Raw genomic sequence first — 15,095 nt, forward strand, 5'->3', positions numbered from 1 at the left:
GAGCCAGAAAGATGCATATTTCAGCACCCATCCAATCTTTTCAGCAATAAATCTGCATTCATGAGTGCTCATGTTAGTTCCATTATGTAGCAACTTTTTCCTCAGTTTCATTCTTTTATCAATCAGCCTCTCGTAGGCAAGATTCTACTTTTTACTCCAAACTTGGATTGTTTATTACTCAATTTATAGCCATTGGACTTGGATTTAAATGCTGGGACAATTCCCTTTTAGGGGCTACTGTATCATGAAAACACCTCTGATTTTGCATCAGCAACCTTCTTCCCTTTTTCCAGACAGAAACCAGCTGTTCAATGATTATGCTTCTCAGAACTGACTACTCTTAGCAGACTGCAACAGATCTGGGGAGCTCACAAGTAGTAGAATACACTTCAAGCCCTCTTCCCTCTGCCCTCTACTCCTTCACACTCACCAGATGGAAAATCAGGAGTAGAGCGATAGCTTGGAGTAGGTGATCTAGGAGATAAGCTGTGGGTTGGAGACCCAGGCAAGCTCTCCCCTGATGAAAGTGACCGGTTCAGGCAGGAGAAACTTCTGCTGGTGTGAAGAAGAGGAGAGGGTTGCTTCGCCAGCTTTTTAAAGAGAGACCTTCTCCTAGTGTGAGAAGAGCACAGCATTAACCAGAAGTTAAGATGCACAGAAGATACAGTACCACAGGCAAAACTCTTGCAAGCTGACATTGCTTCCCTCTCCCATTACCTCAGAAAAGCAAATATTAATCTATGTTTACACGAAAGCAAACCACACTGCAGAGTGTGAAGTTTAGAAAATATCCTGATTTGCTAATAGGTGGGATAGATATTGTAACTAAATCTATTTGTACTAAAATTTACTCACTGTATTTCAGAAGAATTGTTAGCTCCTTATGAGTATAAATCTTCAGTTTCTTAATTTAAGAACCCACCAAAACTGAAGGGATATCTATAAAGTACTAGTGATGTATTTACAAAATACGCATAAACTTATCAAACTAAAAATGCCCATAAACTTAGCAATAGAAAGTTTAGTTAAACAAGTACAAAAAGATATAGTTAAACCAAATTAAGATGCAACCTCAGTCACTCACTTTCTTCCCCATATCTATGTGTGTGCAATGCAAAATTTTTAGGGGTTATTTTAACAGATCTAGTTTAGGCAAAACAGGATTGGAAGGATGTGTTACAACCATAGGATCTCATAGAAGAAGGTAAAAAGATGAAGAAGACGAGGTTTGAACAACCTTGTCTAGTTCAGAGAGAACTGTATTAACTTCATATTTTAAATTAATTATGTATACACAAGCAAGGAAACATTCACCATGAAACAAAAAGATTACTCACCTCTCTAAACTCTCTTTCTTCTTGCTTTTCTTACTGCGCCTGACCATTCGGCTCCTGTAGCTGTTTCGCCTGGCAGGTCCTGTCTTGATGGAAGTGTTTTCAAAAGAGGTTGTCGTTACCGAGACTTTGTTACCACTCTGCCAAAATGTAGGAGAAACCTTTAGGTATAAGTAATACAAGATGACTTTGCCTTAAATTGAAGCTACACCGCAAATGCGAATGCAACCAGACAGAACTCCAATGTCAGAGTAAGAGCTGGCAGTGTAGGAAGCCCTATGCAGACGTTGCCAGGCTAATTTATGTGAGATAAACGATGATTGGAAAAATCTCAAATTCTGCAAAATTTCCTAAACTTCCTCCATTCCAGCTTTGGGACAAGGAGAAATTCCAATAATTGTAGCTAGACAGGAGGAGACCAAGGATTGACTAAGACTGCAATTTTCAAGATGAAAGCTTCTACAGAAACATCCTATTTTCCCCACAAAGAACATCTGTCATTGCACAGCGGTCCATTCACTGGCCATTCATGTCTCAGTATCTGTTACAATGACGAAAGGGAGGAGAAAACTTAATCTTCATTATCAATCCCAAACAATCCTTTTATCTTGTTCAAAAGAGGTAACAAATATAATTAAGTCAAGCTTTTTAGGACCATTTGCATGAACAGATGACTTAGTAAATAAAACCAACTGGAAATATCCATATCATGTTTTAAAAATTCATACCTCCTGCCCAGCACTGTATACCACTACAGTGAACTTCTTTTCAAAGGAATTCCAATAGCCCAAATTAATTTATGATACAGCGCATTTGGATCAACAACAATCTCTCATTTTGAGTTTACTCTTGTAAGTAGCGTGCAGGGTTGTCATGTTTCTCTTTTTCTGTATCTGACATGGAAAACAACTGCAGACTCAACTGCCTAAAATTACAGAATTTTCTCTTATGCATTTCTTGCAAAACTGGAAAACTTGGAAGTTCCTCCTGGTTTCAGAGAAAGAAAATAAAGACTTAAGGAAAAGTGTATTTTGCACCTTTCCTCAGCTTTTTATATCTCCCTATTACTTCATTGCTTTCCAATCTTCTTTTATAACTGACTACTCGCTTTGACAGGCAAAGCTGCATGTAATATCATAAATTGTTAATAATATAAGAAGTAAATATACAGCTGTTTAAAATAATTCTGACCTACATTAGTCTGTGCTGAAAAGATTACATAAAAACTGCAATATGATGACCTACAGTGAAAAGCTAAGATGCTACCATTCATTTTAAAAAGTTGGGGGTTTTGTTTGTTTGTTTTTAAGGAAAACCTATAATTTTCTAACAGGATAGACCTCAGGAAACTCCACAAAATGTGGTAGATTATTCATAAAAGTCCAACTGCAGGATCAGAACTTCATTAAGCAAAAAAGCTCTGTGGGACATGCCTGGCTATATATGAGACAAAAACCTTTTGGGCCATAAAATTATGAAAGGCAGGTTCTTGTACAGTAGGCAAGAAAATATTTCATATTCTTTGTTTCCACTTTTCCTCATCAATTTCACTTTAAAAGGAGAAAACGAGAAGTAGCATCATCATCAAAAGCCTGAATTACCTGATGAAGATGGGGGAATTCAAGAAAGTGCTTGAAAATGTCAAATTTTTTGAGAGACAGAGACATCTCTGTGTCAGTGCCTCGAATGTACTTCAGCTATCTCAGCGGCAGTGCCAGTTTATTGCAGAGAAACTAAAATCATAGCAGGATATATGAAGTCATTGACCTTTCTCCAGATCTGTGCAATAGTAGCTTAAAGTTTGTACTTGAACAACCACAAAATCTGACAACTAATCTCTGAAAAAAACAAACATAACCCCGCAATCCTTGGTGAAAACAGCAAGCTTTTTTGTATCCCAGTTGCCCAAGAGTTACCTTTAACAACAACTCAATGACTTCTGTATGAACAAGACCATGCACTGGTTCTCCATTGATATGAGTAATCAGGTCTCCAGCTTTTAAACCCGCTTGGTAAGCTGCACCTCCTTCTTCCACATTCTGGAAATCAGACGAAGAGAATATACACAAAATGGACTCCTGTTTAACCTTCATACTTTCAAGAGTAGGCTTTGTTTAATTAACTCTTTCTATGAAATCAGTTGCCAATGAAGAAGACTTACAGATATTAAGTTATATAAAGGAAGAAAAGAAGAAAAATCGGACCAGCCATTTCACCATCAACTACTTACTCAAACTTTATACTTACACGGGGCCTGGAATGGTTTTAAAGCTCACAAACACTGCTTGCTGCCACTGGTATTAAGTAAGCTCTGTATAGCAGGGCAGTTTTCATGCATGATAAAGAAGGGGTGATTCACTCCCCATGGCAAAATTTCAGAATTGAATGAAGATTTTTAGCATCCAACACTTAGAAATACTGATGTAATTAAGGCCGTGGTCACATGAAGTACCCTAATCATGATAAAAATTAACTCCACCATATAGTAAGGATTGTTTTCATTTGGTCAAATTCACCAGGCTGCCCATTAGAGGGAACAGTGCAGCACAAAGGTGACGAAGGACCAAAACAAACTGAATTGCAAATTATTTTGAAGGTGGCTTAAATAGTTTATTCTATTCTAAAATGAGCTTTTGAAGAATTTTAAGTCATGCAGCCACTACTGAAGCCTACAGTGCTTACAGAGCTAAAAAAAACCAACAAACCTATAGTATTTTGAAAAAAAGCCAAGGTTTCACTTCTACTGCAATGTACCATTTTTTCCCTTCCTTTCACTGATGTGATGCTACACCAGTGGCAAGAAATCAAATTTTTTGATTTATTCCATTATCAAATGTATCCCATTCTCCAGATTCAATGTTCTTTATGGATTAATAGGTCTGAGAGGTAAACAACATGAATGAAAACATGAGTAATACACTACCACATCTTTAGTATTGCTACTTCAAAACCTACAATACATATTTAAAACAAAGCACTGTACAAAACTTCAGAGCTTTTGATGTATTTGTAATCAATTTTTCAAAATTATTTTAAGGTAGTTGAAATATTTCAGTTTATACACACACACTCTCTATTTATGTATGTATAATATATAAATTATATAAAATATATAATTTGTTATCAACCTTAACGATAAATATAAATACATATTTACATAAATATATATTTATTTTACAATTAAGGAGGTTGATAACCAATAAAATGCAAGAATTGCTGTCTTTTCCTTTAGCCTGTCTCCCACTTCATTCAAATCAATAGTCAACAAAGGATGAAAAAATACACTATTTATTCCAGATAGTCAGTCTTTTTCCTGTGCCATAGAATCCTCAAAGGTATTCTCTATTCCAAATGATTTGCACATTTCTACACAAAAGAAAAGTCAGTGCTTGAAATCAGCCAACTTGTGTCTAGTAAAATACTGTTGACTTTCACGAATCCCTTAACTGACGCAGTTTAATAAACTCCACGTACATTTCAGCAATTTCTGTTTACAATCTCCTAGTTTTGCAGATCCTGCCCTCAATCAATGAGGGGCTGCGCCAATCCTTTGGTTTTCTAAGCCACAGTACTCTGAACTTAGACATGGCTGGTCACAATTGCCAAACTTGCCAAAAGTGAAAGTGACCCATGCAGAAGGTCAACATCATATGTAGGTACCACTTCCGCCAAAGGTAGCTTATGTCATCCCTACAGCCAACACTGGTCTTGTGTACAGGCACAAATTTCATTCCAAGAAAATTGTTTGGCACAATGACACAATTTACACAGTAACTGTCAACAAACAGATACTATAGGTACAAAATTCAAAAGCAAATACATCATTACAGTTTTCTGTGGCTGTATATAAGCAAAAAAAGGTATTATCTTACCCAAACAATATGGTGCACAGTGTAGATATCGCTGTCACCAACGTAAACCCTGATTGCTCGGATGGTGAAGCCATACTTTTTTCCTGAACTGTGAATTACTATTGGTTGATGAGGACTTGCAGCAGCAATTGATGAATCACGGCTGGGAGATGAATCTCGGGAGGATGAAGGATCAGATGACAGGGAATGAGGAGACATAGGACTTCCCAAGGGAGAAACACCAAACACATCTGGAAGAAAAAAATCTGCCTATTAGAGTACATTCTGAGCACACAGAAATACAGACACAGATCAGGGAATTTGCTTAGTTTTATGACACCTTTGTGTCAAAGTATACCATTGTCTTTGCATAAACACTCTCGCCTCCTCAATCGGTGCGTATCCTAGTGAATGAAAAGTTTAACCAACTGTCTTGGTTTCAGCAGGGATAGAGTTAGTTTTCTTCCTAGTAGCTGGTACAATGCTGTGTTATGGATTTAGCATGAGAACAATGTTGATAAAGCACCGATGTTTTAGTTGTTGCTAAGCAGTGCTTACACTAGTCAAGGACTTTTCAGCTTCCCATGCTCTACCGACTGAGAAGGCTGGAGGTGCAAGAAGCTGGGAGGGGGCACAGCCAGGACAGCTGACCCAAACTGGCCACAGGGACATTCCATACCATGTGACGTCATGCTCAGTACATAAACTGGGGGAAAGCTGACTGGGGGGGGGCCCGCTGCTTGGCGACTGGCTGGGCATCGGTCGGCGGGTGGTGAGCAATTGCATTGTGCATCACTTGCTTTGTATATTCTTATTACTATTATTATTATTTTACTTCAATTCTTAAACTGTCTTTATCTCAACCCATGAGTCTTCTCGCTTTTACTCTTCTGATTCTCTCCCTCATCCCACCAGGGGTGTTGGTGGGGAGGAGTGAGCAAGCGGCTGTGTGGTGCTCAGTTGCCAGCTGAGGTTAAACCATGACACCAACAACCAGATCTTAGAACTAAATTTCTTTCCCTGGAGCGTAAAGTGTATTTTTTCATGCAAGGGTTAACATGTTAAATGTAGACTGCTTTTTCCTTTTAGATAGGAAACATGCTCATTGCTAACTTTGAAAGAACAATTCTCAGCCTCTTCCTAACAAACACTCATGAAAAGAAAATCAGAGTTTGGTAGCAGATGTTACTGTGAGCACACCCCAAACCATCCCCCAAATCATCCAGCAGTGCTAAACAAAGCACTATTTGATTTTTCGGTTTCAGTTATATATAGATACAGATAAAGACTACTGTAAGTAAACCACAATATCTAGTTGGTACATAGGACAGTAACTCAATGCTTGTACCAAGCCTCCATCTCTACATTCTGCTACATCATGTAAGACCGCAAGAATTTCTCGCAACAACAATATCAATTACGGCTTCGTTTTATTTAACTGTTCTGAAAGCACTATGTGCTCATGCTTGTGCAAATGTAAACACAATTGCAGCAGCACAAAACACACTTTGGTGACTGTAACAGGGTGACAGCTCTGCAAAAGAATGCAGCCCAGAAAGATTCCAGGTTTGGTGTCCATGCCAAGCCATATCATGTGAGGGCAGATACGCTTTGACAGCAGAGACGCTACTCCCTGGATGCAAGTCACCAGAGGCTCCCAGAGATCGGTATCACTGGGTTAATGCTGAAATCCCACAGAACAGCCAAGCCCCAAGGGGACTGTCACTGTCACCCTCTGGCTCTGAAACATGCCTAGATCCCCCGTCCTTTGCTTTCTGCTGCATGTGAGACGTGTCCTGGTCCTGTGACTCTCAGCCACATGACTCAGGTCAGGACCACAAGCCATCTGTTGCCGTAGTTTATCTTATGGATAAACAAGGTAGGTTTTTTGGACAGTATTAGGTACAGCTAACATATAAGATTTTGGTTGATACAGACATAATGACAAAATTTATAAGTATAGGCAAAGCTAAGTTTGGATTTTATAGAATGATACTAAGATTAAACTAAAAGAAAACCATAGCTTAATGAGCATGGTAACTCAGTCTATATCATCTCTGAACTTAGTGATTCTTACTCAACAGCTGTGAAAGAACTACTAGAATACAAACTGATGAATAACTCCTGAGTGTTACTTGGCTGTGTAATTACCTGTGTGTACATCATGCTCCTGTGATAGCTAATCTCAATAATTAGCATGCACTACAGGCCCTCTACAAGCAGAAAATATAACCATGGTGCTAACTGTTACAGGGGTATCCCCTCAAAAAAAAGACATTTGGGATAGAAATATTATTTGGAAGAAAGAGTCTACACAAGGAACAAGCCCAGAGTGTTTGCAAGCCACTTGCAGTTTTCAGTGTCAACACTGCCCTGAACAGACTGAGCATGCAGTCACTACCTTTATCATTGTAGAAATAAAGTCATCTTCATTTCTCTCATGCATTTTGAGAGAATGATCATTCACATTGGGACAGCATCACAGAAATGCTAAGTATTCTTTTCATTGTCACCTAGTTGCCCTCATTCAAGCAATGGCAAACTACTCCTCTTTAACTGAGACTCAACATTTTCCTCTTGACTTATCTCATTAAAAAATCCTTATGGTTAGCTGCTGGAATTACAGGTACTGCATAGGAAGCCTATGCTGTTCTTTAAACTGTATGGTGAAGAATGGTGGAAAACATGAGGTGAATCAGAAATTCCTGCAGTAATAGGGATCAGATGGGCCTTTCACCTCTCCAGGGTCTCCAATACACATGAACAATAGCACAGTGTTTGCTCACCAAGGTATTAAGGGGCACATGAGCTTCACAACCCAAAGACAGACGAAGTCTAAGAGGAGAGACAGAAATAAGTCTTTCACACTGTACAATTCTCCACTAGCCTGAGGCCTTGAAGCAACCTGCTGAAGTTACTGTCAAAGGCACCTTTGAATATACAGGGTTATGTTATCAGACCAGCAGATACTTCAGTATTACACCTAAGGTCTAAGAGTAGATTATGGCCGGTGTGCAAAGTTGAGACGCAATCCCACTTCTGGAAAAAATCCCTCAAAGTTTGGGAAATTTGGACCTTCATTCTGAACCATTAAAAAGCAAAGCATCAATGCTTCACCTGGAAACATTCAATACTACTGTTATACTTCCACTTACAGCAATATTTCTGGCTTCAAATTTTGAGCACTCCATGTAAGCCAATGTACTACAAACAAGAGCCTATATGCTATTTCTACTTTTGTAGAAATACTTCTACTTCTCTCTGGCTTATCACCTTTCCTTATGGAAGATGGGAGAGAACTAGTCAGGCTGAATGTGTTGCTGTAACAAACAGCTATTCTTGGAGCTGTACATAGTGATCTACTTAAAACTCAAGCTACACCCCTAGTGTAGGATGGGCCAAGGACTGAAGCCTGCATCCTGCTGTGCATGCACACAGTCGAACACAAAGTAGTCACCACTAAGCTACGTTTTTCCCTGTCAGAGAAGGTCCCTCAGCTGTAATGTGACCACTGTAACTCGCTGATGGGATTGCACCATCTAGTAACACACGTGAACAACAAGAGAAACAAAAAAGTGTGACACACAATCCATTCTGGACTCTCCAAAATCTTGCATTTATGTCATAAACCATCAAGTATGCATAAATCATAACATTTCAAACAAAAAGATTTATCTCTACCTCCTGGGATCATGAGGGACAAAGCACTTGCAGAAAGGGACTTTGTGACTTTTCCAGTGATCTTCTTTTTCTCTGTGCTTTCTAATCGCTGACGAGCCACGTGAGATGCAACTTCACTGGGTGGCTTTGAGGAGTTATCTGTACTGTCCACACTCTCACTTCTTCCATTTATCTGATCTAAGTGCTCTGACAAACTGCCAACTGTACAAAGAAGAAGGGATAAACACATTGAGGGAAAACTGGGGGTCAGGGAGGGGAAACAGTACAATTGTGAGATAGAAATTTTTCTTTCTGTTAACAAGTTCATAAAACAACATTACAGAAATCTGAGTAATTCTGCCAGACCTACAGAATGCATAAATGTTAACAGAATGAAGCAACAGTTTTTTGTAGTCACTGACTAAAGTAAAATAAGAGACAAAAGCTGAAGCAAGTCTGGTATCTCAATATGCAGCATTCACCTTAGAGAACTTAATCATACGTTTATTTTTCACATGAACTCTTCGTGAAGTAAATAAAAGGCTTCAAATCTACAGAAGTTGCTATCAGCTTAACAACTTTTCCAAAACCATTAAAACACTAAGTATAATTTAATTTTTAATTATTATCTTTTGCTTTTACTCTTTGGGTGGTTTTCTACCACACAGGAGAAAGATACCTGGCACCACTAAACTCAGTATTACAACCACATTGGTATTAGTCTATCATAGGTAATGAACTTCCACAATACTGAATGGAGGAAGGACAACAATGTTTCAAACAATGAAAAAACCCCATAAAGGTCTTGTGTCACGTGAACAACCTGCACGGGATTTCTTCGAAAATTCAAAGATGTCACAGGAAGGTTGTATGACCTTATGAAACACGTACCAAGGGTAGGTCGCCTGTTTAAAAACATAGCAGTAATTCCTAGTATTCCTTTAAGGTCACTGAATATCCTATTGCTAACGTACCACAGAAAAATTAAATTACTCTTACATGTAATTGATAAGTGACAGAAGAGGATCAGATGCTTTGAGTTATCACAGTCACTGCTGTGCTAATGCCAACACCATAACACAGGGTTGGGGGGAGTGAGGAAGACTTGGGATACAGGATAGTCAAGGTTTTAGACAAAGGAAGGAGATGGAAATGGTTGTACAACTGGATGAGCCTGAGGAAATTTATTCTCCCAGAAATGGAGAAGAGGAAGGGGAAGGAAAATGCAAAAAATGCGGACTACAAGGGAAATTAGGGGTATAGGAATTGAAGGGGTTATCTTGAGAAAATTCGGTGAGGTACAAAAGAGAAATACGTTGAAGACAGGTAAAAGTGTAGAGAAATTAACTGGAACCTATATATGGACAATCATGAAACTGATATAGGCCTGGATCTGTGTTAGGTATCAGGTCTTCCAACAGTTACACAAAACTCTCCTCTGCAAGTACAAAACCAGCAAGATACTAGGGCTCTAGATCCTACTGAAACACATGCAAATACTTGAGCTGGGAGAGTGATGTATAAAGGAAATAAATTTAAGTAGGGAATGGTTTACAACACTCCCTCCTAGATTCCTAATGACAAAAGTGACTTCCACAAGTCAAAGACAACTCTGCCAATTCTGAAAGGCGTACATCATAGAGATGTCTTAATTAAAAACACACAATGGTGCAGCACAGAATGTTAGAAAACAGCAATACAGATCAGTTGGAATGACTCCAGGATGATCAATCAAAAGATCACCAACTTCAGTGAGGGAAAATATAAAAATAGTGCTTTAAGTGCTCAAGGGATCTAAGACTCCTTTTCTCCACAGAAGGATCCTGCAAAGGCTCTATGGTCAAGTCACTGTTTTATTCACTTGCCTAGCAGCCCTCCAGAGTCAGCGGGGTGACACCAAATGTTGGCATTTCCAAAAATGTTGAAACTTTCCCATCCATATTTTCGTGAGATTTTATTAGCTTGAGCCTGAGCCCAAACCAGACCCCTCTTGGGATGCCTTTTTTTTAAAGCAGTTCTGAAATACAGGACTTCTAAATCCATGAATGCTACTGCTAAACAAAGAAGGTCCACAACTGTTCCTAATGTCATCAGTCAAGAGACCCACTGTGAATTACCTGATAGCGTGGAGCTGCTGATTGTACTTGCTGGAGTGGTTACTTCAGGTTCGTCTTGCACTATTTCCTCGCTCACAAATGTGGGCTTTTCCTGTTCCTCCCGGGGTCCCACTAAGCCAGTGGAATCATCCCGTTCTCCTTCGGCTGATATGGCCAACTTTGGAAGCAAACCAGAACTGTGCCGCTGCCTGCTACTCTCAGTGTCAGAGGAGATGGACGTAGATATTTGTTGTCTGCATTAAAAATAAGCAAACTCTCATGCAGTTATTGAGATGAGGAGGCCTGCTACCTGACAAGCAGGACATGGACCACTTCTAGCACCGCCTTCTACTTACATTTCAGAATATTCTGAACTCCAGCTAAAAGATTCCACAGAAGGCAATGTTACACTTTTTGTTTTGTCTCCTGCATCTTCCTTTTCTTCACCTTGCGTTTGAGTGACTCGATCTATGCTACTAAAAACCTATTACAGGCAAAAAAAACACAAAAAAACCAACTCATCACTGACATATTTGATATAAAAAGATATGCAGGAAAGCACATTTCAGGTTGTACTCTGCATGTTCTAAATGCTTATACAGTATTTCAGAGTGCAAACTTCAAACTTCTTGAACCTTTTTAAATTTCCAAGAGTTTGTGTTCTTAAAATGCCTTCCTATTTTGCCTTCTTGGCTCCTCACATACAGGATCATGAATAACATCTCTTCTCATTACGAATTCATCAGCTTTCTCCCCATTTAACTGTGTGAATCAAGAGAGTACAAACAAACAAAATCCTTGGGGTCTCTAGGTCACAGAATTAATGCACGTCTTGGATTAATTCACAACCATAAAGCCAATCAAGGTAAAAAAGACTTAACCCTAAGATACTGACTCAGTACCTACCAGTCAGGTGTGGAAAGCAGAAAAATTAATCTGAATTGACTTTAGAGTTACGCATAAATTACTTGGCTAAAGGATTTAGAAGAAAAACTCTGATCATTGGAAGCCTGTTTGCTTAGCTGACAAACAGCACACAAATTGTAAGCTGTATACTCTACAGCCTGAGAGGCACAGCTAGAGATGCAATGACATAACGACATCAACAAACCAAACTATTACTGTGGTACAGAGCTTTCAAAAGGACAGAAGTTCACAGAATCACAGAATGAGGTTGGAAGGGACCTCTGCAGGTCATGTTGTCCAACCCCTCTGCACAAGCAGGGTCAGCTAGAGCTGGTTGCTCAGGAACAGGTCCAGATGGCTTTTGAAGACCTCCAAGGATGGAAACTCTACAAACTCTCTGGACAACCTGTGCCAGTGCTTGATCACCCTCACAGTAAAAAAGCGTTTCCTTGTCTTCAGACAGAACTTCCTGTATTTCAGTTTGTGCCCACTACCTCTTGTCCAAGTTATCTCCAAAGAGATTGTGTCATTTACCAGTATCTTAATTTGAAACATACCACCGAGTCAAAATACAGAGTTTACATAAAATGAGGGTAACTACATCCACAATTCCCGTCTCTGCTTTTCCATGCTACTACGTACATGCTACTGCAGAGCCAGCATAAAACCCACCAATTCCTTAAAGCATAACCCAGGACAAACAAGATACAAACACAGACTTTCCAAATACCTTTAAACAGTTCCTAAAGTAGGTTAAAGAAACTTTTTAAATATAAAGCTTTTGAAAATCACTGCTGGATGCTATGTTAAGACTAAAAGCACGCTCATTAGGCATTCCACTTCCATTATTTCCTGCCAATTTACCCTCCACGGTATTTCCTGAGCATGTCCACTCTGCTCCTACTGACATCCCTTATCCAGCAATAATTAGCTCTCATCTGAACTACTAAAGTGTACTACCCTTTGGACAGTCAGCTTTACCCTCAATTCACAGCATTCAAATCAATCCTTCAAATCCACATCTCTCCTTGACCAAATCACATGCTAACCGCTACCTTGCTTTTTCTCTTCAGTCTAATGTCATTTAATTAATAGCTACTATAGGCTAGTACTGTCATCTTTGTTATGCCATCACCTGCAAGATACGCAGGACACAACTGGAGCAACATGCAAACTGTGTACAAGGAAACCAATGTAAGGAACATGCATTAGCATTTAACAGAACAGTTTCCCTAAACTTCCTCTTATGCTATCATGAATTTTCTACAGAAAATACCAACATATTTATGTAATTTTCTATTACTTTCTTAGGGATTCAAGACATAACTTTCCTACAGAATCGTCTCATGTTTTGATTTAATGGTATTCATTTGATTTTTGCTCAATTTCAGTTAACATTTCTTGAAGAAACAATGCCCTATACATCTCTTCCGTATCTAGCATTTCCAAACCCTATAAAAGTAGCAAAATGTTTATGTACACAAACACACTAACATTACAGCAATTTTTACTTACTTTTGAAAATCTGTGTGAACATGAGGAAAACTGTCTTATCTCCAAATTAAAATCTTCATCATTGGTATCATCTTCTTCTTCAGTTTCCATATGGTGGTATTTCTCAGAACGAGCTACAGACAAGGGAAATAAAACATTTGAATTTATCAGGAAGAATGGGTACCAAGCTTTAATATTAACTAAACACATAATTTTGTTCTTAAGATTACTTCTTGTAAAATTGCAAGCTGCCACTGGTTCTGATAAAGATTTTCAAAGCAGTAAGCAAAAGTCAAAGCCGTGATTATTTAAACAAGGTGTTCATCACATTTTTTAATACCATCAAACACTTACTGTCAAAATAACTGGTGTCATCTTCAGACTCCAACTGTGGAATAAATTCTGCCTTCTGCCTCAACAGACTATTCCAGTCAAGGCTCCTGAAGAACTGATGCTGCTTTACTTCATATGCACCACCTGGGGGAGCCAGAGAAAAACACTAAGCAAATTATACCAAATCCTCTGACATTAATTCAACTAAACCCCGGCCAAAAAATGCAAATTACCATGGAAAGGCATAGTCATCACCGTAGGCAGGAACATCTACTACCCATTTCCACTAGAATCTCCCAAACCTGTCAGAGCACCTCCCTGTCCCTGTTTTATTGTTGCCATTTCTTTAACAGTGGTAGCATTGCTTTATCATCTTCCCCATTTTTAACATTTCTATTTTTCTGGATATACTAATTATTATCTGTCAGCTACACATTAGTCAGAAGCATCAGATGTAGTAGTAGTAGTAGTAATCAAAATACAAATAAGCGCACTAGATGAGTAAGTACAAGTTAGAAAGTAATGAAGAATGATTCTTAATAGTTGCTCAATGAAAATACCATCGCTGATCAGGAGCTCCTTTTGGTCTTTTATGGCAGTAATATGCAATTCTACAGAAAATACCTTATCATTTATCTTCTTATCAATTACTGCCTACTTGTTATAATGTGTGTTAAACAATTACACTAGTTTCAAGTTAAGAAACAACTATAAGAACAAAATGAAATATTGGAATTTTTGTCCTGGGGAGGTGGCCAAGGATGTTATTAATAAGCATAAATCTAACTCTAAAAACTGAACAGGTAACCTGCTGTAGCAAGAGTTACTGACAACTTGATTGTATAGGGTTTACGTTGCACAGTTTTGGTAGCGAGGGGGGGGGCTGCAGGGGTGACTTCTGTGAGAAGATGCCAGAAGCTGCCCCCATGTCCGATAGAGCCAGTTCCAGCCGGCTCCAAGATGGACCTGCTGCTGGCCAAGGCTGAGCCCATCAGTGATGTTAGTAGTGCCTCTGTGATAACATGTTTACAAAAGAGTAAAAAACTGCTGCACAACAGCAGCTGGGAGACAGGGGTGAAAATATGTGGGAGAAACACCTCTGCAGACACCAAGGTCAGTGAAGAAGGAGGGGGAGGAGGTGGTCCAGGCGCTGGAGCAGATATTCCCCTGCAGCCCGTGGTGAAGACCATGGTGAGGCAGGTTGTTCTCCTGCAGCCCATGGAGGTCCATAGTGGAGCAGATATCCCCCTGCAGCCCATGGAGGTCCATGGTGGAGCAGATATCCCCCTGCAGCCTGTGGAGGACCCCACGCCGGAGCAGGTGGATATGCCCGATGGAGGCTGTGACCCCATGGGAAGCCCATGCTGGAGCAGGCTCCTGACAGGACCTGTGACCCTGTGGAGAGCAGCCTGCACGGGAGT

At 39.4% G+C, this 15,095-nt stretch overlaps 1 protein-coding gene across 1 annotated transcript in view; it reads right to left on the minus strand.

Moving 5' to 3' along the window:
• The window catches only part of LOC103919776 (microtubule-associated serine/threonine-protein kinase 4-like), a 178,820-nt gene that overhangs the window by 6,752 nt on the left and 156,973 nt on the right, over positions 1–15,095 (minus strand). The window contains exons 19-27 of the mRNA XM_009327332.1: positions 13,696–13,818; positions 13,363–13,475; positions 11,298–11,425; positions 10,963–11,195; positions 8,867–9,067; positions 5,207–5,436; positions 3,251–3,373; positions 1,338–1,474; positions 431–612 (exon numbers count right to left, since the gene is read on the minus strand). Of these exons, the coding sequence (XP_009325607.1) occupies positions 431–612; positions 1,338–1,474; positions 3,251–3,373; positions 5,207–5,436; positions 8,867–9,067; positions 10,963–11,195; positions 11,298–11,425; positions 13,363–13,475; positions 13,696–13,818 (1,470 nt within the window). The remainder of the gene's footprint in view (positions 1–430; positions 613–1,337; positions 1,475–3,250; positions 3,374–5,206; positions 5,437–8,866; positions 9,068–10,962; positions 11,196–11,297; positions 11,426–13,362; positions 13,476–13,695; positions 13,819–15,095) is intronic.

This window comes from Pygoscelis adeliae, unplaced genomic scaffold (genome assembly GCF_000699105.1).
Source record: "Pygoscelis adeliae isolate BGI_AS28 unplaced genomic scaffold, ASM69910v1 Scaffold26, whole genome shotgun sequence".
In the NCBI taxonomy this organism is placed as follows: Eukaryota; Metazoa; Chordata; class Aves; order Sphenisciformes; family Spheniscidae; genus Pygoscelis; species Pygoscelis adeliae.